The 20,636-nt window shown below is 41.1% G+C and overlaps 1 protein-coding gene across 2 annotated transcripts in view; it reads right to left on the reverse strand.

The window, feature by feature from the left end:
• Positions 1–16,064, reverse strand: part of RYBP (RING1 and YY1 binding protein) — a 65,565-nt gene extending 49,501 nt beyond the window's left edge. The window contains exons 1-2 of one of the 2 annotated variants that reach the window (XM_060766348.2): positions 15,856–16,064; positions 14,151–14,276 (exon numbers count right to left, since the gene is read on the reverse strand). In XM_060766348.2, coding sequence (XP_060622331.2) covers positions 14,151–14,276; positions 15,856–15,887 — 158 coding nt within the window. In that variant the 5' untranslated portion in view covers positions 15,888–16,064. Of the gene's footprint in view, positions 1–14,150; positions 14,277–15,493; positions 15,646–15,855 lie in introns of those variants that run through there. The other variant, XM_067463470.1, reaches the window with a different exon arrangement.
• Positions 16,065–20,636: the final 4,572 nt, after the last annotated feature.

Raw genomic sequence — 20,636 nt, forward strand, 5'->3', positions numbered from 1 at the left:
GCTTTTTGCAGACTTTAGTGCAGCATTTAACACATTCCTCCCACAAAGACTAGTGTCTAAACTTATGGATCTTGAATTGTCATATTGAATCTGTTTTTAGATTACAGATTCTTGTCTGGATGTTCCCAAAGGGTTAGATTAGGGATGCCGCAGGGCTGTGTGTTGAGCCCTCTGCTTTATACTTTGTACACATATGATCGCACCCCCGTTCATGATAGCAGTATTATCAAATTTGCAGATGATACAATAGCAATGGGGCTTGTCTTTGAAGCAGGTGAGTCTGCCTATCAGGATGAGGTGGATCGGCTGCTCTTGTGGTGCAGGGACAACAATCTGGTTCTTAACATAAATAAGACCAAGATGCTTAAAGTGGACTAGAGAAAAAATAGACCAGAAATTCAGCCCTTGGTCATAAATGGAAACTAAGTAGAGTAGGTGGCCAGTTTTAAGTTCCTGGGTATCACTGTTAAGGAGGATCTGACCTGGGGTACTCATACGGCCGCGTTGGTTTATTTATTTATTTTTTATCTATCTATCTTACTTATATACCGCTGTTCTCAGCCCGAAGGCGACTGGGTTAAGAGGGCCCAGCAGAAATTGTACAATCTGAGAGGTCTAAGGAACCAAACACTGAATGAAAACACTGATGACTTTCTACCGCTGTGCTATAGAGAAGTGTCCTAACCTACTGCATCTGTGCATGGTTTGGTAACTACACAGTGGCAGATAGGAAGGCGCTCCAAAGAGTAACCACTACTGCACAGAGAATCATTGGTTGCCTTCTCCCCTGATTGGAAGAACTTTACAAGTTCTGAAGCCTGAAAAATGCTCAGACCATTCTTAAGTATCCATCTAGGATATTCATTTTTTGAATTATTACCATCTGGCAGATGGTACAGGGTGACAAAGAGAAGGACAAACAGACTGAGAGATAGTGTTTATCCTAGGGCTCTTAACTATATTGAACTCCATAGTTTCGTGTTAATGTAGCATTGGGGGCTATGGATTGGTGGTTGGAGTGTGGAGGGATGGGTGTGTTGTTTTGTAATGCGTGCTGAGGAAAGCATTTAATTTTGTTGTACAGAGTACAATGATAATAATGTTATTATAGTCTATTATAAAGTATCTTATAATCTATTCCCCAGTTTTTCAAAGGAGAAAATACTCTAGGGAAAGTGAAGTATTTTTTCCCCAAAGGTTTTCATTTTTTCTCAGGTCTTCACATCTCTGCTAGATATCAAATACAAGTGTACTACAATGAAAAATAAAAGACTAGATAGTAGGCTTGTGCACAGATTCGGTTTGGTCGGTTCCCTTCGACCAACCAGGCTTGTTCAGCTGGCCGTAATGGTAAGGATTCAGCCACCCTTTTTTCTGAAACGGGCCACATCATAGCCAGTCACAACTCCCCCTCCCCTATTCAGCACCACACGGCACGCTGAGAGGCTGCCGCGTGCTGCTCGCATGGGATTTCCCTGCGAGCCCTGCCTGTTGGGCCAATCAGAATGTAAGAACCCTGTGATATGTCTTATGTGGTTGCGTCTATTTAATGGGGCAAGTGTGTCCTGGATCTAGAGGGGTGCTTCATTCCAATTGGTTTGCTGCTCGCTCTCAGCTTTATTTTTTGGCTTGGCCTCTCTCTAGCATTGAATCTTTTTGGTTTTCCTTTATTTCCTTGATTCTCTTTATTTAATGGGACTAGGAGTTGGGAAAGTGCAGGGTGGGTGGGTGGGGTGCATGCACACTTTTGTGGACTTGGGAGAAAGAGAGCATATCTTTGCTCTTGGTGTGCTTTTCTTTAAAAAAATATTTCGGTGACTCTGAGAGCCTTGAGTTACACTTTAGCTTTTTTTTTCTCCTCCACTTCTCTCATTCAGAAAATACTTTTAAAAGATTAACCATTATTATTATTATTAATAGTCCCAGCAAACAAACAGAAAAGCCTCATTCTCATAAAACTACTACCTACCTGAATTTTGGGTTCATACGTCAAATCATAAGTATGAATTTAGCTAAAACTATTATGGCTTTCGAATAGCATCTGAAATTCCAGATACTTTTAGTAGAAATGTTTCCAGGTTTCAACCTATAAATATACTAGGAAGGGATATATAACTGAAAGCACAGATTACACAGACTTGTAGAAGCTAGTTTCCCCTTTCACTGGGGCAGTGCCGTTTTTCCTTGTTGCATAGTTTCTATGAAGGAAAGAAGATTCCCTGTGATGCTTGTTGGAACAACTGTACTAATTTCAAGCTCTTTCCCCAATACCTAGCCTTCCAGGGGATTGAGAATGAAATGCATTCTGGAAAAGCTGGACAATATGTCTTCCCAGAATGCCGTTAACTCAAAGGTCCTCCCGCTTAGCCTTGAAAAGCCAACCTTGGAGAAGTAAACTGCCTAGAGCCAGCAGCCTTCCTGCTCCAGTGATGACCTTATCTTTCTTAATTCCTTCAATTGCAGCTACTAACTTGTAGCTGTACTACTTCCGATATACTGGGGCTTTGAATAACCAACATGATCTTTACCTAATAATACACTTCTATGTTTAGAATGTGAGTTAAAACAAGGGACTACATTTTCATTTTTCAGAAGTGAATAACTATTTGTTCAATAGAGGGGGAAAAGATGTGGTAGACCGTGCTATTGGCTCCAAGGAGAGATCAGCTATCTTTGGGTTCTTTTTTCCGTATTTATTTATTTATTTATTTATTTGCTTCGTTTATACCCAGTCTTTCTCACCCTGTAGGGGACTCAAGGCGGCTTACAACTCCGGCATGATTCAAATTGCCACTTAAACACATAACAATAAAGCATATTCTATCAGCTAAAAACAATTAAAATAATAGAACAAAAATATAGAATAATAAACAGATTAAAAACATAACAGTGCACGATTCCTTTCATCCATCATCCTTGCTCATAATCCTTATTCAGACTGTGTCGAAATCCGTGATAACTTATTCTCCAAATGCTTGCATACAGAGCCAGGTGTTTTAACTTTTTTCTGAAAACCAGAAGAGATGAGGCATGCCTGATGTTGCTGGGGAGGGAGTTCCAAAGCAAGGGGGGAGACACTGAGAAGGCCCTGTCTCGTCCCCAACAATCGTACTTGCGAAGGGGGTGGAACCAAGAGCAGGGCCTCCCCAGCCTGTCTTAAAGGTCTTGTTGACTCATAGGAGGAGATGTGTTCAGACAGGTAAGTTGGACCAGAACCGTTTAGCGCTTTATAGACCAAGACCAGCACTTTGAATTGGGCTTGGTAGCAAACCAGCAGCCAGTGGTGCTGATGTAACAGAGGAGTAGTATATTCCCTGTACACCACTCCAGTTAGGAATCTGGCTGCCAGCTTTTGGACTAATTGAAGTTTCCAGGCCGTCTTCAAAAGCTAGCCCATATAGAACACATTTCAGTAGTCTATACAGATGTAACGAGAGTATGGACCACCACAGCCTCAATCTATACTCATTTCAGCAGGTCATCTATGGAAATAACATCTACAGCTTATGCAACCAAGACATTATATAAGCTTCTAGACTATTTACTTCTACACCTGATTGTTAATTCTAGGTAATTGGGGCATGATCTTCCTTATTATTTCATTAGACAAGGGTTTAAAAAAATACCAATAGCATTGCATAGATATTTTGATTATAAAAATCAAGAAGGGAGGCTATTCCTGAAACACAATCAAGCTTAGTCTTGCAGCAAGTAGCTTGCCAACTCAGGAGTGTATAACAAGTCCTTCCAAGCAAATATCTTGCCAATTTAATTTCTCAGAACAACCTCTGTGCATACAGGTGTGGCTGGTAACATTTTTATTGGTATACATTTTAATAATCTCCACAATTTCAACAACATTTGGGCTACAGTAACACTACATGAACTAAGAGACACAATAAGGTTTTCAACATAAAACAACTTACTCAATTAATACATTGAGCTTTCATTTGCCATTATCTTTCTCCCCTTCTTTTCATTCTCTACACAAATATGGGATAAAATAGCAATTTGCATTAGGTTAGTTAATGTACGGTTGAGCGATGCATCCAAAACAGCAAGGTACATTCTTCAATGTCTTATTTACTTGTTTTCCGTTTTCACCTAAAATTGAGCTACAATGACTCAGTAATAAGTGGACAAGAGTAAAGAGGTAGTACAGTATATTAACATTACAGCAGAAAGCCTCCCCATCTTCTGCTAATGATGTACTCTGAGTATCCCCAGGAGACAAATGGCTATGTAGGTTGATTGGTCCTGTGCTGAAGCCATTGCCAGAGAGAAAAAAGTGCTCAGCACACCAAGCACTTTCAGAATTAAGAATTCTACTATACAACTGGCTCAAATAACATAACCAAGCAAAGCAAGTATAAACAGAAAACACACCTTCAATAATCATGTGCACAAGTCACACAGGTTTTGACTAGGAACAAGACGCTCTTTGAAGCTTGCATTTTACTGAAGTGCTAGCAGATTCTGCAGGATGAAAATAAACCACTCGGTTTATGACACCTTATATTCATCTGGGGCAATATAGCTTAACTAATCTGCTACCAACACTTGCAGTTCTGGAATAGATGAGAAAGTTGAATAACTGTTCCCTGGACCTTCCATAAAGCAGCACTTCATTTTACATGGAACAATTCTGACTTGTATGCAAAACCAACTCACACTTACCATCAGATAAACTGCAACAAACTCATAAAGATTTATTTCAAGGCAGCAATACACATAGTATTCTAGATATATTTTATTTTTCTTGTGGCAGCAGAAGTGGGAATAGTTTCTGCTTCTGCTGGCATGGTGTCTTGAGATGATTTTAAACAGCTGATTTTAAAGTAGATATAAATGATTTTAATTTGTGTATATTAATAGTTTTATGTCCCAGCACTGAGTGCTGCACTATATATGTTGTGCTCCACCCAGAGTCCCCTGTGGGGTAAGAAGGACAGAATATAAATGTTTGAAATAAATAAATCAGAGATTCATACTGCACTCCAAAACTGGTGGGAATTTTCTTTCAGATGTTGGGAGGTACAGATTTAAATCACTTGTACATACAAGAGTATTATACAACGAGCCTGTGAAAAACACTAACGGTGTATCATAACTAAGAAGGATCTTCTAAGGCACTATCACCTTTTTTATTCTATCCAAAACAGAGAAATATAATAGTAGCAGTTAAATAACTAATTGTGTGTGTTTTTGCAGGAAAGGCTAAGAAACTCAAGTCTCAGGAAGATGCAGAAAAAGATGCATTTTAGCCTAATTTTATACTTGTAAAAATTGATAGAATTGTTTTCATCACAGATTAAGCTAATTCATGCCAACCAGAAATTCTGCTGCCTACAAACAACTGCTCACCAAATGTTAAACGTACTGGGGGGAGGGGAGATATTCTTGCAAAATGCACAGGGCAATGCAAAAAACATTGTTCTGTGTTTGGAAAAACCTGAACCACTTGATAGGGTTATTAGACATAGAACTATCTGGAGGCAGTAATTTCTGAATGCCCAGGTTTTGAGGTGGCGACAAAAAGACATAGTATGGGCTGATAAGACCTGCCAGGTACCAATTGCTTTTTGTTAAAGCGCAACAAATGGGTGTGTGCAGGTATCAAAAGATAGCTTTTTAACAAACAGAGAGATATAAATCTGAGGTTAAGAACAAGATGGGATATGGGTAACTGATAGCAGCAAGGAAGACAGTTCTGATGGAATGCAGTAAGACAAAATGACTGGAATTTCAGATTCTCATCATCAAGAAAAACAGATCTCTAATCAAAAAGGCGGGGGGGGGGGGGAGAGACCTAGAAGACAGCACAGATATAATCAGGAAATTAAAAGAATGCCATGAGAAGACAGTCTGCACGTGATGAGGAATGGAAGCCGTAAATAGTATCAGGTGATTCCAATCCACATCAAAATTCCCAGCATACACAACACAGGGGAAGAATTTTTAACATAATTCCTGTTGGGTTCAATTTTTTTTATCTGTTTTAGACTTAAATAGGCATGATGATTTCAAAACTGCAGTTCTGAAAGAAAATTTACATATACATATCTTTTCAAATATTGAGGAACTTTCAAAAGAAATACTTATCCCAAGAAGTCAGTACACAGGTATCACTGAAAACAAGCATGGCTAGCAACTTCCCACGAACACATGCAGCTTCCCCTGACACATTTTGATTCAGAAATTCTCAGAAATATGGCTCTACTTGTAAACAATTGGTCAAGGAGCATGCAACAGCAATGACAATACTTTTAAGCTTTACTTCTCACTCCACCACTAACAAACTTCACCAGATAAATCACAGAGGAACCTGGAAGCTTGGGGGGGGGGGGGGTTGAGGGCTTCATGTGGACTGAAGATCCCACGTTGCTCACTCCTTCACTGGAGAAATGTCCATTTCTACAAAGAAACTACTGTACAGCTCACCAAGTGATTCTCCACGACAATGATTGGCTAATCTTGTGCTAGTATGAATGAAAGAGGTATCCAACATAACACCATGAACTGGGAATAAAAATTATTATTCTGTCTATTTATTTGATTTTATCTAACGTTTTCCCAGACCTGGGACTCTAGACAGCTTATAAAAATTAAATCACACACAATGGAAAGACTTGTAAAAACATACAAAATTTAAAGTATATAATTAAGTTATAAAAAGAATGGATAATCCATAGCTATAGTTGAGGAAACTAAATAAAAGGACAGGATATGGTTAAAAATATTGAGACCTTCCATAAAAACAGAAATCTGCAATTCTAAGAACAATCTCCACTGAATATATAGGGAATTACTTTTGATTAGGTGTGTATGCAGTTGAATTATGAAACACACATGAGCTGTGTGTCAACATAATTTACTTTCAAGGAATTGAGCAGGGTGGATATTAAAAAGAGGGCGCTTTTGGTCATTGCATCCTACATTGAGAAGGTCCTTCCCAGTGAAGCTAATTTTCATGCTGGGTTGCTGTGTGTTTTCTGGGCTATTCTAGCCTGGAAAACTCACATCAAGACAGTGATTTCGGCCATGAAAGCCTTCAACAACACAATTCTTGTGTTCTTTTTGCACCAAGCAAAATAATTTTGGCCTAAATGCCCTAAAGGCACCAGATCTTGTTTGATCCAAGAAGTTAAGCAGAGTCAGTCAGGGTGAGTACTTGTGATAGGATACAGGCAAGGAATGCTGTGTACGATATTTCAGAGAAAGGAACTGGAAAAAGTGGAGTATTTTGTGCCTTAAAAAATCTATTAAATGTATGAAGTCATGAGAAGTCAACAGGTGACTTGAAGGAACATACACACTATCTTTTTACTTTTTCTGGACTTTAGGCATCTTATTGAAACTAGTTGTATCTGCCACTGTGATTACTTTACTGGTTCATTGCTGTATTGTTGTTTTGTTTGTAAAATATAACTGTATTTATATTTTACATTTTCTTGTAAATTGCTTTAAGGATTGACAAAACTATATGTCCATCCATTCACATTAGAGTAAGACAAATGTAGCAAGTACAAAATGAGAGCAAATGTGTCTTCAAAAACCAGTCTGACTTTTCTCTCTGTAATACATTACATGAGACACTCGCTTAGCACACTGTATAACAAACACTAAGTTTCTTGTTATCATGCATTTTTGTAGAAACACAAACAGATTTTTATTATTTTGAAAATGTTTCTTTTAAAAAAAACTAATTAGGTGAATCCAAATCAGTTACTGTACATCAGAATGGAACATCAAAATCAGACATTTAGAACTATACGAGATCCATCAAAGGGGGGAGGCTGAAGTGGCATAGGTAACCTGTATAAATTCCACTGTATGTCAAAAGCTACTTGTTATGGAAGAAACGTACACCTTTCTAAGTGACCTACATTCTGCAAGGGAGACCCACTGACCTACAGAACCATTTCAAAGCTCAAAAGTAGGTCACTGGGTTTCACTATTTTTAAGCTTTACACTCTGGAAAAGACACACATTGACTATGTCTAAAGACAAATGCATATAACAGAGGAACTCCACATGCTCTCTTTGAAACACTGTACAGCACACAACTCTTATCTTTCAAGCCATGTGACTGACTTCTATTTCTGTTAAAGGAACAAAGTAAATAGTGGAATTGGTTCACAACAGGTGACTAATACAGTTTTATTGCTAATGTAGAAACCAACGGTCAGTGAAAGATACACATATAGAAGTAATGCTCTGACTTTCTGTCTATAAACTTGATAAATCTGCCTGACATAGCAACCCAGGGACCCATGGGAACCTTGGCTTCCTGTGCACAGTTTGACTGTTCTTGCTGTTAAGAAACAATGGAAGTGTCTAAGCTTTGCTTATTCTGCCATGTAAACCCAGGCTATGTCATATGAGCCCATTCTATGTAACATCTCTTTGCAGTTTTCTCTCCTGACAATCATAGGTACCATATGAGAAAAGGCCCGTTTACTTTAGGAAAAACATGAGCGACTGGATTCATGACAGATATATAGAAAAATATAGTTGGAGAAAGAAAGGAAGAAACTAAGTGACAGAACTAAAGTGTCTAAGAGTCCAGATTCAGAACAGATAAAAAGATGCATCTACAGGGGACCCTCTGCAGTTACAAACAAAACACTGACAATCATGCCCCATATTATTAATACACATGCTTCAGTATGTTTACTATTCATACTGCTACCATTTACTAATATGGGACATGTCGATCTGTGGTCACTGAAAATTGTGGATCTGAATGCTGCAGATCCTGAGGTATACTACTCAAGCTCTTATGCCGTAGTTCTCATCAGTAATCTTCTGTACAAATTTTGAGTTGCAAGGGACTGTGACTATTCGAAGCATACTGAAACTCGAGAGAATACTGTAAAATGGAAGATGTAGATGCCACTCGTGAATTTTGTACTTTCAAAAGTGAAAATAAACTGTGCCAGCAGCCATACTACATTCATTCTAGAGAATTCAACTTTCCTTCTTGCCACTAGTCCTTCCCAACTACTAGATTTTAAGCTACAAGCTCTTTGGAGAAGACATCACTTTTAAAAATATTATTCTACAACATGTTGTGTACCCTGAGACTCTACAGTATATACATAGAAGAAACATTATCCGACTACCACCATCTCTTATTCTAAAAGTGATGTATGGAGAATTCATAAAAGAAGAGGACAATAAACATTTTAAAAATCTGTTTATACACTCAATTCTTACCAGTTTGCATCAATGAGAAGTACCATTTTAATTCATTCCATATACACTCTTGTCTTATCCCAGTCCAACTAAATGAGGAATAACTAATAGGAATGAAGGACAATATGGGGGGAAATCCCATTTCTTCTGGTCATACTGTTCTATCATACAAGAGCAAACGTACTATATACACTCCAATGAAACCATACTGCAATCCCACATGTTAATACTGGACAATTAAGAACTGCTATGCATAGCATCAAAATGTATAAGATACATTAAACCAATTCAGCCAAAAAAGACCAAACTTCTACTAAGTGGTCACTATTCATTTTTATACCAATAAACACCTATATGCCAACTTGAAGGAAATACCAGGAAAAAGATTATCTCAGCATTTTCTTTCATGACAGAAGAGTCCTTTAGTAAAACAAAGAATGTGAGATGAACACCAAGAAAGCTCTTTGAGTATTTCTCCAACCCTCCCACCTTTTCCTAATGAGAAGAAAATTAGACAAGGGGAGATATAACTTATTTTTAGAGCAAAATGGGGGGAGTGAACCAAACTCTTCTTGTGTAAACAGTTCCCTTCTCTATATTTTCCCCTCCCCATTTTATCCAGCTTCACTCTTAGCACCAGATGAAATAAGTCATGGGGGAGCACAATGTCCCAGGGTAAAGAGTAATTACACTAGCAGACTACTACATAAGCTGCAGACATGAGAATGTATCACCTTGGTGCTGTACGCTGGATTTCATAAGATAGAACTGTCAAAACTAAATCTGAGGACTCTTTGCTTAAGAAAACCCTAAGAAAAATTCATGGGGTTGCCTTAAGTCAACAGGTAGCATAGCATATAAAACACACATACACATGCACAACTCATGCATCCTTTGTTTTTGTTCTGAAAACTGGGCTCTCGCCTTTTGTTTTTGTCTGACTAGGGTTAACTTAGTGGGCCTAAATATCTTAAAGGCAACAAATCCAGTCTGATCTTGTAAACTAAACAGGGTCAGTTCTGGTTAGTACTTCAGTAAGAGACTGCCAATGTTGTAGGCTATTTTTTAGAGGAAGAAATTGGCAATTGCAATTCTCAGTATTCCTTGCCTAAGAAAACCTTATGAAATTCATGGCTTTATTATAAGTCAACAGGTACTTGAAGCACACATATACACACGTGGCCATAACAGAAAATATGGCAAATCAAAAATCAGAAAGTTGTATCTAGGGCAAACTGTTATGTTGAAAATTTCCAAAACATTTGATTTACTATTCACATGCAGCAGAATTGTATATACTGTTCCATAACCTTCATGTGCAGCAGAAGCAACACAGCCAAGAAAAGAAATACTTCCTTGTTATGGCTAATCCTGGAGGGGAATAGTCAAATTGGGGGAATTGAAGAAGATGCAGATTTCTCGTTTTGTACTTGGATTATTGTTAGGCCCAAAGATGGTGCATTACATGAAACAAGCAAGCACTTTTAAAACTAGTAAGATGAAAAAAATTCTAGCTCTAACATTAAAAATGCAGTCAAAATCAATGTCAAAGTTGTTGAATGTGGACAGATAACAGAAAATGTATTAAACCAAGAACCTATTCAATCCCATCACAAAACAACTTGCATTGCTGAGTTGTAGTACTGTGTGTGTGAAGGAAACAATACAATAAAGTCTGATCTGGAAAAGAAAGGAATGCTGTTTTGGTCTCTGGTACCAAATTTTCTGGGGCAACATTAACTAAAGTATACCTGTATATTGAAATGAACTCCAGTAAACTTATCACAGGTACATAACTTTTCCAAACTGTATGGCAATTCACTAAATTAAAAACAAAAATAAAACCTTGGGGAAAACTTAACTTCTCTTTCAACTATACAAATTATTATTAAAGGTGAATGGGTATGAATGAAGTTAAGAACCAGCATGGTGTTGCAGTTGAGTATTGAGACTACCACTATGAAAACCAGGATATAAATCCCCGCTGGGCCATGGGAAGCTACTGGGTGGCCTTGGGCAAGTTACACTCTCTCCGCATTAGAAAAAGACAAAAACAATCCCCCATGAACAAATTCTGCCAAGAAAACACCACGACAGATTGACTTTAGGGTAGCCTAAAGTCAGAAATTACCTGAAGGCACACAACAAAATGTGTAAAATTAGTATTTTATTGTCATTTTATCCCTAACCTATTTAGTTTTAAATAAAAACCTGGAAATATCCAATGAGCCCTAAAACCCAGTGCTAGAAGATTAAGAATCCAGAATATTTTCAGTCTTCTGCAGGATTAGCTCTTTAAATATTTATATATCTCTTAGAAATTTCAAGTATTTTTACAGCCCTCACAAGCTTGATCCTCCAGAAAACAAGATGAAAGTCTAGAATGTTAAGCTACACAATGTCTCCTGAGCCATTTCATTCTCTGTTTTATTATAATCGCCTTATATCTATCAACTATGCCCCTCTCTCCTTTTCTCATGAGTGAAGCCAAAAACATTGTAATGCAAGGGTGTGGTGGACAGCTACAATCTCTGTGGTACAGGTTAGGAAAGAGTTTGGTAGGTATGTCAATTCAGTAAGTCGCTACTGTTGTATGTTCTAAAAATACAATTTAAGTCATCTAAAAATGAAAAAGGATTAAATGATTAGGTGTCTCCAATATTACATTACTACAATACTTAAGAACTTGAACACAGATAAATTGCAAAGTATGCTTTTGAGATTCAAAGAACATTCGATACTAGTACTAACTTACATCCAAGAGCAATTTCATATGAGTTATACTCTTTTGCTACATCATAATTATAAATAACCATTGTATATTAAAACTCATTTGGAAACTCCAGAATATTTTTTCAATGAGAAACCATGAGACACTTTCATGATCAGTCATAAACCACCCCTTCTTCCCCTAAACACACTGAATCTTCAAATATTTATTGGTTCATGATCCACAAGAGCCCTCAAAACACAACCCAAAGCCACCTAGCAAGTATATGAAGCCACATTACGAGCCCTATTTGAAACTAACTAATCCGTATAAGCTGACCTGCTGGGAACACAGGTACTATTCCTGTTTTCCCACAAGCAATTTCTCTTGATTTGTACAGCTTAAACAAGAACATGACAGACCAAAAGGAAGTAATGTGTTTATCCCAAATAATTTATCTTTAGACTATTTCTTGCATTTTTTGATATTTTACATATACAAACTCACCTTGCCTTTGCTGATCAAGGATACATAACTGGGCTTGAACAAGCAATTTACCTCTTTCTGCTCAAAATTCCAGGGATCCTTCCTTCATCCCATATCAACTTAACAGATCCCTTCTGTGTAGTACTGGGGACTGCTATAGAAGCTCAGGAGAAGAGGGAGTCTGCTAGCTTGCTCATACTTAAACCAACTATCTCTAATCTAAAAACCAACACTCAAAACTGCTAGCTTGCCACAGAAGAACTGAGTTATCTAGTTATCTCATACTATTTGTATAACAGAACATGCAACAGATTTCATGACAGATTGTGTCATCAGATGCAAACATACTATACGCAATCATTTTCAGACTCACAAAATGCATTATTCAAACTTGAAATCAACTTTTTAAAACCAAAAACACCAAATCACTCCCTTATGACTGAAACTAGGGTCATTTAAAATTAGTCACTAAGATAAATGGTGAAGTTACATAGAGTTACCCCAGGATATAAATCAAATCCACAAGCTTCCAGCTGCCCACTCTTGTTAAGCAACATGTACAAATGCTGATTGTGCAGGTGTAGCTCTAACAAGAGAGTATCCCTAAAGAAAGTGACTGTATTCATATGCTAAACCCACGACTGTTATATACATTGGGCCTTACAGTTAAACCGTCAACCAAAATAGCATGGATGTGTAGACTAGCCATCTTAAGTTCCACTGGGGAAAGGGAGATGAATAAAAGAGCAGGCATAAGAGTACCAAGTGTTATCCTATGACATCAAAAGAATGTGTTCTTGTCACACAAACTTTTGAGCAAGATTTATTTTTCTGATTAAAACTCTCAACTTTGCACAAAACTTTGAAGTAATACACTCTACTACCCCAAATCACTTAACACATAATGCTGACCTATGTCTGCTCTGCAAGTCACAGAAGTGAATCTTTCCACAGAAAAGACAGTATTTTATCAGCATAGAAAACATGCTATCATCTTATAAAATGCTTATTACATTAGAACTTGTAGAAAAATAAAAATAGACATACTTAATTCAGACCACTGCCAATTATACTATTCTGAAAGAAACACTAAGCCAGGCATGGGCAAACTTGGGCCCTCCATGTGTTTTGGACTTCAACTCCCACAATTCCAATTTTGCACAAATCGATTAGAAAGGGGAAGACATCTCACATTCTAAGAAATCTACAGCATTCCTACACCTTTGCGGCACACATGCATCTGTGAAGTGTGGTATGCACACAACTTTATATTTTTGCAAGTCTATCTACCCTTCATGTTGTTCTAGAGGACACAGATATATACAAAGCTCCTTCATTAACCAAAACTAACATTCCAGAACATAATGAAAATAATATCTTGAAGCCATTTTTGTACAATGCTCATATATATTTTATCAGCCATGAGAAAAGGGGTGGGAAATACTCAAGTGTTTTTTTAAAAACCCTAAACCGAAATGAAACAGAAAAATGAGCTTCCAATATCTCGATGATATGAGAGATCCAGCAATCTCTATTTACTTACAAAATATGACATACTGCAAACAGAATCAGCTTTTATTTGTCTGCAAAACATTGCTTTTAAATGTGTACTTGAAAGGTCACAGAACAAAACATGGATTTAAACATTATTCCAAAAGGAATTATTTCTTGCTCCTGCCATAACAGTAAATCAACAAATCTGCACAATTGCAAATAAACGAGAAAAAAACATTTGTATTTTAATGTGATAATGTACCTTGTAGAGGTGCCTTTCCTGACATCGCATATGCTGCATTTAAAGGCTTCAGCACTATTCCTAAAGGTGCAGACACTACAATCCCAAAACCCTTCATCGGCTGCAGGTTTTGCTTGCCTTTTTGGCCTTGAGAAGTGCATATAGGAAAGGGGGGGGGGGGAGAGAGAGAGGAGGAGGTAAGAAGAGAAGAAATAAAATATGCATTAGAAACGAGATCATAAAACTAGGTTGCTTCATGCTATACTCTACTTTACTTCGCCTGCCTCTTTCCTGAAAAGTAACATTTCTGAATGGAGGGGGTGTCACCTAAAAGCTAATATACCACTTTGTTTTCTCCCCTCATGGCACGCATATCCTGCCTGATACCCAACCTTGCTCATCACCACATCCATTCCTAAAAGAAAAAGGGGGACGTTCACCCTCAGTCTTCCATCTCAAGACAGTCAATTTCCAGGCTACCCACTAAATCTGGAAGGAAGGATGCAGGAAGGTATCTTCAGGGCGCTTGTTGCCCTCCCTCCCTCTCTCTTGCTTTTTGTGTGTGTAGCAGGGAGAAGAAGCAAGGAGGACGGGTGTTTGTACTTTAAAGGATTGTAGGCGTGTCCCTCCATGCGCCCCCTCCGTCCGCCTGTCTGTCTGTCTGCCTTCTTTACCTTGTTAAATCTCCCTTTGTCTGGAAGAAGTCAGTGTGAGGGGATGTGGAGTGTGCACATAAATGCGACAGAGAAGAGTGAGGAGCCGCCATAGCTGCTCCAACACCAGATTAGCCCTGGCACCAACACATACACACACAAGGAGGACACACAAACACTTCTCCTCCTCCTCCTCGCTTTTACACACTCCATCTTAAGAGCCACCCTGGGCACCAAACACAAGCCTTCCCCCTTTCAATACAACCCCACCAAAGGCTCCAACACAATTGAAAACAAGGACTTTTCTGTCCCTGCTTCAAACCAGCTCTCCTCTCACTTCCTCCATCTTAAAAGCCCCCACTGAACCCCTTTCCAGTCTTCCTGACCAATTCCCAACACAATTTGAAAGCAAGGGAGTTTTCTATACCTGTTCCACGGGCAGGAAAACAACCTCTCCTCACTTCCTCCATCTTAAAAAACCCCTTTCAGTACATCCCTACCAAAGGCTCCGGCTTCTCCTGCCCATTTTCCCCAACACAATTGAAAAACAAGGGAGTTTTCTCTACCTGCTCCAGAAGCAGCTCTCCTCCTCACTTCCTCCATCTTAAGAGCAGCTCCCCCCCCCCCCCACACACACACACACAAAACCCCTACCACACAAGGAGCCAATTTTGCGACACAATTGAAAAGCAAGACTTTTTTTTCCTCTACCTGCCTCGGGGGCAAGGAAAGGCAAGCACTTCCTCCATCTTAAGAGCCCCCTTCTCCTCCTCCCACGACGACAACCACCTCGGGGCCTTGTCCCTCGGCGAGGCGCCTCCTCCCCAGAGCACACAACCGCCACATTGTCGCGTGTGAGTGTGAGTGTGTGTTGCGTGCGTGTGGCTGCTCGGCCTCCTCTCCCTCCCTCCCTGCCCCCTCCCTTCTCCTCACACAGCGCACCAACCCTCCTCCATCTTAGGAAGAGAGAGAGAGAGCCCTTTCTCTCTCTCCGCTCTCCCCTCCTCCCTCTTCTTCGCCTTTAGTCAGCCAGCCCTCTTCTCTTCGAGTCTTCTTCTTCCTCTCTTCCTTACCTGGTCGGGCTCTTCTTGTCGCCCATGGTCATGGATCGGTCGAGGCGGAGGGGAAGGAGAATTCCGCCACCGCCGCCTCCTCCTCCTCCTCCGAAAGGCAGGCTCCGGTTGCCTGCTTTCCAGCCGCTGCCAGGCTAGGGAGCGCAGCAGCCGCGGGAGCAGCAGCAGCAGCAGCCCCGCTCCCTCGCCTTGGCTCCCCCTCCCCCCTCGCTCTCTCTCTCGCTCCAAAGTGGGCGGAGCTCGAATCCAGCCTGGGCCAATCAGAACCGCCGTGCAGCAGTGGGCGGGGCTAATCCTGCCAATCAGCCCCTCCCCTCCCCTGGCCTTTGGGGCTCCGTGGGGGCCAAGGGAAGGGGGACGTGCACCCCCACACAGCCTCACTACCAGGAGGAGGAGGAGGAGTGGTTGTTTCTTCTTCGTCTCCTCGACGACGCAGCTTCTCCTCCTCCTCCTCCTCGCTGTCGTTGGCCACCCACAAGGCCAGCGTGTTGACCCCGCCTCTCCTTCCAAGTCCTGCGAGGAGCGACACGGGGAATGGGAAACAAGAGGAAGAGGCAGGAGCAAGGAGCGCCTCCTTTGGCCCTTCTTCTCCTTTCCCTTTCCCCTCACGCTCCTAGGAATGCGCACGCGTGTCTATAATATATATATATGTAGACACACACACAAAGCGGGCAGAAGTGTGTTCGTCACGCAGAAGAGGAGGAGGAGAGGAACATGACGTGTTGCCGCCGCCGCCGCCTCGAGTTGGGCGGCCACCCACCCGCGCACTCGCTCTCCTCTCTCTCTCGCTCGCTCCGTTGCGAACTCGGCTCCCAGCCGGCGCGCGCACCCAACTGTCGCCCTGGCTCGCGCCTTCCTCGCGCAGAACGTGCGCCCAACCGTCACCTGCTTGCGTTCTTTTTCTCTCTCTTTTTTCTCTCCAATGTCTTTACTTCCAAGGCTGAAGGATAGGGATCAGGCCCAAGCGGGGGAGTGACGTCATGGGACAACGGCCCCGCCCCTCGCTCGAAAAAATGGGTCGCCTGCCTCAACTCAAGGACCTTCCACACAGCCATACAACCCAGAATAACAAGGCAGAAAATTCCCAATTTGTCTGCTATGAGCTGGGATATATGGCAATGTGGACTCAGGGCCTTTCCACACAGCCATACAACCCAGAATGTCAAGGTGGAAAATCCCCCATTTATCTGCTTTGAACTGGCATATATGGCAATGTGGACTCAGACCCCTTCCACACAGCCATACAACACAGAATGTCAAGGTGGAAAATTCCCCATTTATCTGCTTTGAACTGGCATATATGGCAGTGTGGACCCAGGGCCCTTCCACACAGCCATACAAACCAGAACGTCAAAGCGGAAAATCCCCCCCATGTATCTGCTTTGAACTGGGATATATGGCAGTGTGGACTCAGGGTCCTTCCACACACCCATACAACCCAGAATGTCAAGGTGGAAAATCCCCCATTTATCTGCTTTGAACTGGGATATATGGCAATGTGGACTCAGGGCCCTTCCACACAGCCATACAACCCAGAATGTCAAGGTGGAAAATCCAACATTTATCTGCTTTGAACTGGGATATATGGCAGTGTCGACTCAGGGCCCTTCCACACAGCCATACAACCCAGAATGTCAAGGTGGAAAATCCCCCATTTATCTGCTTTGAACTGGCATATATGGCAGTATGGACTCAGGGCCCTTCCACACAGCCATACAAGCCAGAATGTCAAGGTGGAAAATCCCCCATTTATCTGCTTTGAACTGGCATATATGGCAGTATGGACTCAGGGCCCTTCCACACAGCCATACAAACCAGAATGTGAAGGTGGAAAATCCCCCATTTATCCACTTCGAACTGGGATATATGGCAATGTGGACACAGGGCCCTTCCACACAGCCATACAACCCAGAATGTCAAGGTGGAAAATCCCCCATTTATCTGCGTTGAACTGGCATATATGGCAGTATGGACTCAGGGTCCTTCCACACAGCCATACAACTCAGAATAACAAGGCAGAAAATCCCCCATTTATCTGCGTTGAACTGGGATATAGAGCAGTATGGACTCAGGGCCCTTCCACACAGCCATATAACCCAGAATGTCAAGGTGGAAAATCCCCCATTTATCTGCTTTGAGCTGGGATATATGGCAGTGTGGACTCAGGGCCCTTCCACACACCCATACAATGTCAACGCAGAAAATCCTCTGATATCTGCTTTGAACGGGGTTATCTAAATCCACACTGTCATATATTCCAATTCAAAGCAGAAAATGGGATTTTATTCAGCTGTGTGGAAAGGACCTCAGTGTGCCTGTCCCCCACAAAGTGTGTAAGCAAATGCCACAAGGGACGGCACCTCGTCTCCTTAAACCATTGGTTTCCAACCTTTTTTTGACCAGGGACCACTTGACCAGATACCAGTTTGTACCAACATTAGTATCAAAAGGGTTGTGGAGCCCGCCGTGGTGCAATGAGTTAAACCCTTGCGCCAGCAGGACTGAAGACTGACAGGTCGCAGGTTCTAATCCAGGGAGAGCGCAGATGAGCTCCCTCTATCAGCTTCAGCTCCCCATTGAAGGGACATGAGAGAAGTCTCCCACAAGGATGATAGAACATCCTAGCGTCCCCTGGGCAACGTCCTTGCAAACGGCCAATTCTCTCACGCCAGAAGCAACTTGCAGTTTCTCAAGTCGCTCCTGACACACACAGAAAAAACCCAAAAGGATTACGAATCAGTTTTTGGTCTTTAGATTTGTTTTGGCTATCTGGGGTGCTGATTCAGAAAATTGCATTGGATAGACCACATCAGCTCTAGTTTCTGATACAGAGCATATGCCAATATATGGCAGTGTGGACTCAGATAACCCGGTTCAAAGCAGATATTGTGGGATTTTCTGCTTTGGTATTCTGGGTTACATGGCTGTGTGGAAGAGCCCTGAGATGAGAGAGTCAAGATTATATGAGTCACAGCCTTCAAACACCTTCTGGATACAACTGATCTTATGATTTGGAGCATCAGGGGAGTAAGCCCCACTGGATACAATTAGGCTCATTTGGGGCACACTTTTAAGGGCCTTCCACACAGCCATATAACCCAGAATATCAAGACAGAAAATCCCACAATATCTGCTTTGAACTGGGTTATCTGAATTCACACTGCAATATATTCCAGTCAAAGCAGATAATGTGGGGTTGTATTCAGCTGTGTGGAAGGGGCCATAAGCACACTCAGGAAGATGCCTCACCTTATATGACTGGATCTACACTTCCATATAATGCAGCTTGAAACTTAATTACATGGTCAGCATAGGCCCATGTAATGCTGTTTAACTGCACTAAACTGCATTGTTCTATATTGACCGTGTAATGTAGTTCCAAGCTGCATGGCAGTCTATATTCAGGGCCCTTCCATACAGCCATATAACCCAGAATATCAAGGCAGGTAATTCACAGTATCTGCTTTAAACTGAGTTATCTGAGTCCACACTGCCATATAATCCAGTTCAATGTGAATTTTATGCAGCTGTGTGGAAGGAGGCCTTAGCCTCCGTTGCTGAATAGGGCCTCTATGACTGCCTCAAGGAAGGGGATCCAATGTGGACAATGATTCCACTCCCATTGATGCAAAGTAATTCCAATTATTTGATTGCTGGAATTACTTTGGTTGGAAAAAGCCACAAGAGCCATCCAGCCCAAACGCTGCCATGCTGGATCACACAATATGGTGCTATTTAAAATTATGAAGATGGTGTCTCCAGCTCAAGAAGGATATTGACAAGCTGGAACATGTCCTGAGTAGGGGGACCAAAATGAACAAAGGTCTCAAAGCCAAGCCCTATGAGGGAGCTGGGTTCTGTTCAGCTTGGAGAAACAAAGGCTGAGAGGACACAATCACCATGTTTAAATATTTCAAAGGATGCTACACTGAGGAAAGTACAAGCTTGTTTTCTGCTGCTCTGGAGACTAGGACATGAAGCAATGGATACACATTGCAGGGTGTGGAAACATGAAGACAAGCTTCCTGATGGTAAGCACTGCCTCACAATCTTACCTATCTGAGATAAGACTTTCATATTAAATTTTCCAAATAGTGATATGAACACTATTTAGTGGAAGTTAAAGTAAAAAAAAATAATACGTACATTCATGGTTATCTACCTCACTTTCATAAAACCACACAGAAGAAAAGGTTATGCCTGCACCTTATATCTAGTGTCCTCAGTGAAAAAGGATTTGTCTTCTCAGTTTGGCCCAGCACATGGGCCATTGTGCTGACTTATATCTTTATTAAATTCATATACTACATTTCTTCCTGCAAATAATATACTTTCTGTTTTACCCTATAGCCAGTCCCAATCCCCAGCAATGTCCTGTGCTTTTAAGAGAGTGCACTTCTCTAGAAATAATTTCACAGACATTTACACACCAAAATGGAAGGTTGTGCATACAGAATCACCACTGCTTTATATCATTAAGGGGGGGGGGGGGGAATCAGCCAAATAGTTTTGTTTTTCTCTTTAACAAATGACACTAATCCTTTAAGCAAATGAGCAGTATTTCTACTTGTCCATCACAGATATGAGACAGATTCAATCACCACTCTCAAAAGCCACAGAAATATACTTCATTGTTCACCCAGAGAAGTCACTTGCAGCATGAAAACTGAGTTATGAGCAAAGAGAGACACTTGCTACCAAAAGCAGACATTTATGAGCACTGGGCCCATAGGCTCCATGGTGACTAAGGAATATGCTTCCCTCTCTCAAATGTCAAGATG

Source organism: Anolis sagrei, chromosome 2 (genome assembly GCF_037176765.1).
Source record: "Anolis sagrei isolate rAnoSag1 chromosome 2, rAnoSag1.mat, whole genome shotgun sequence".
Taxonomy (NCBI): Eukaryota; Metazoa; Chordata; class Lepidosauria; order Squamata; family Dactyloidae; genus Anolis; species Anolis sagrei.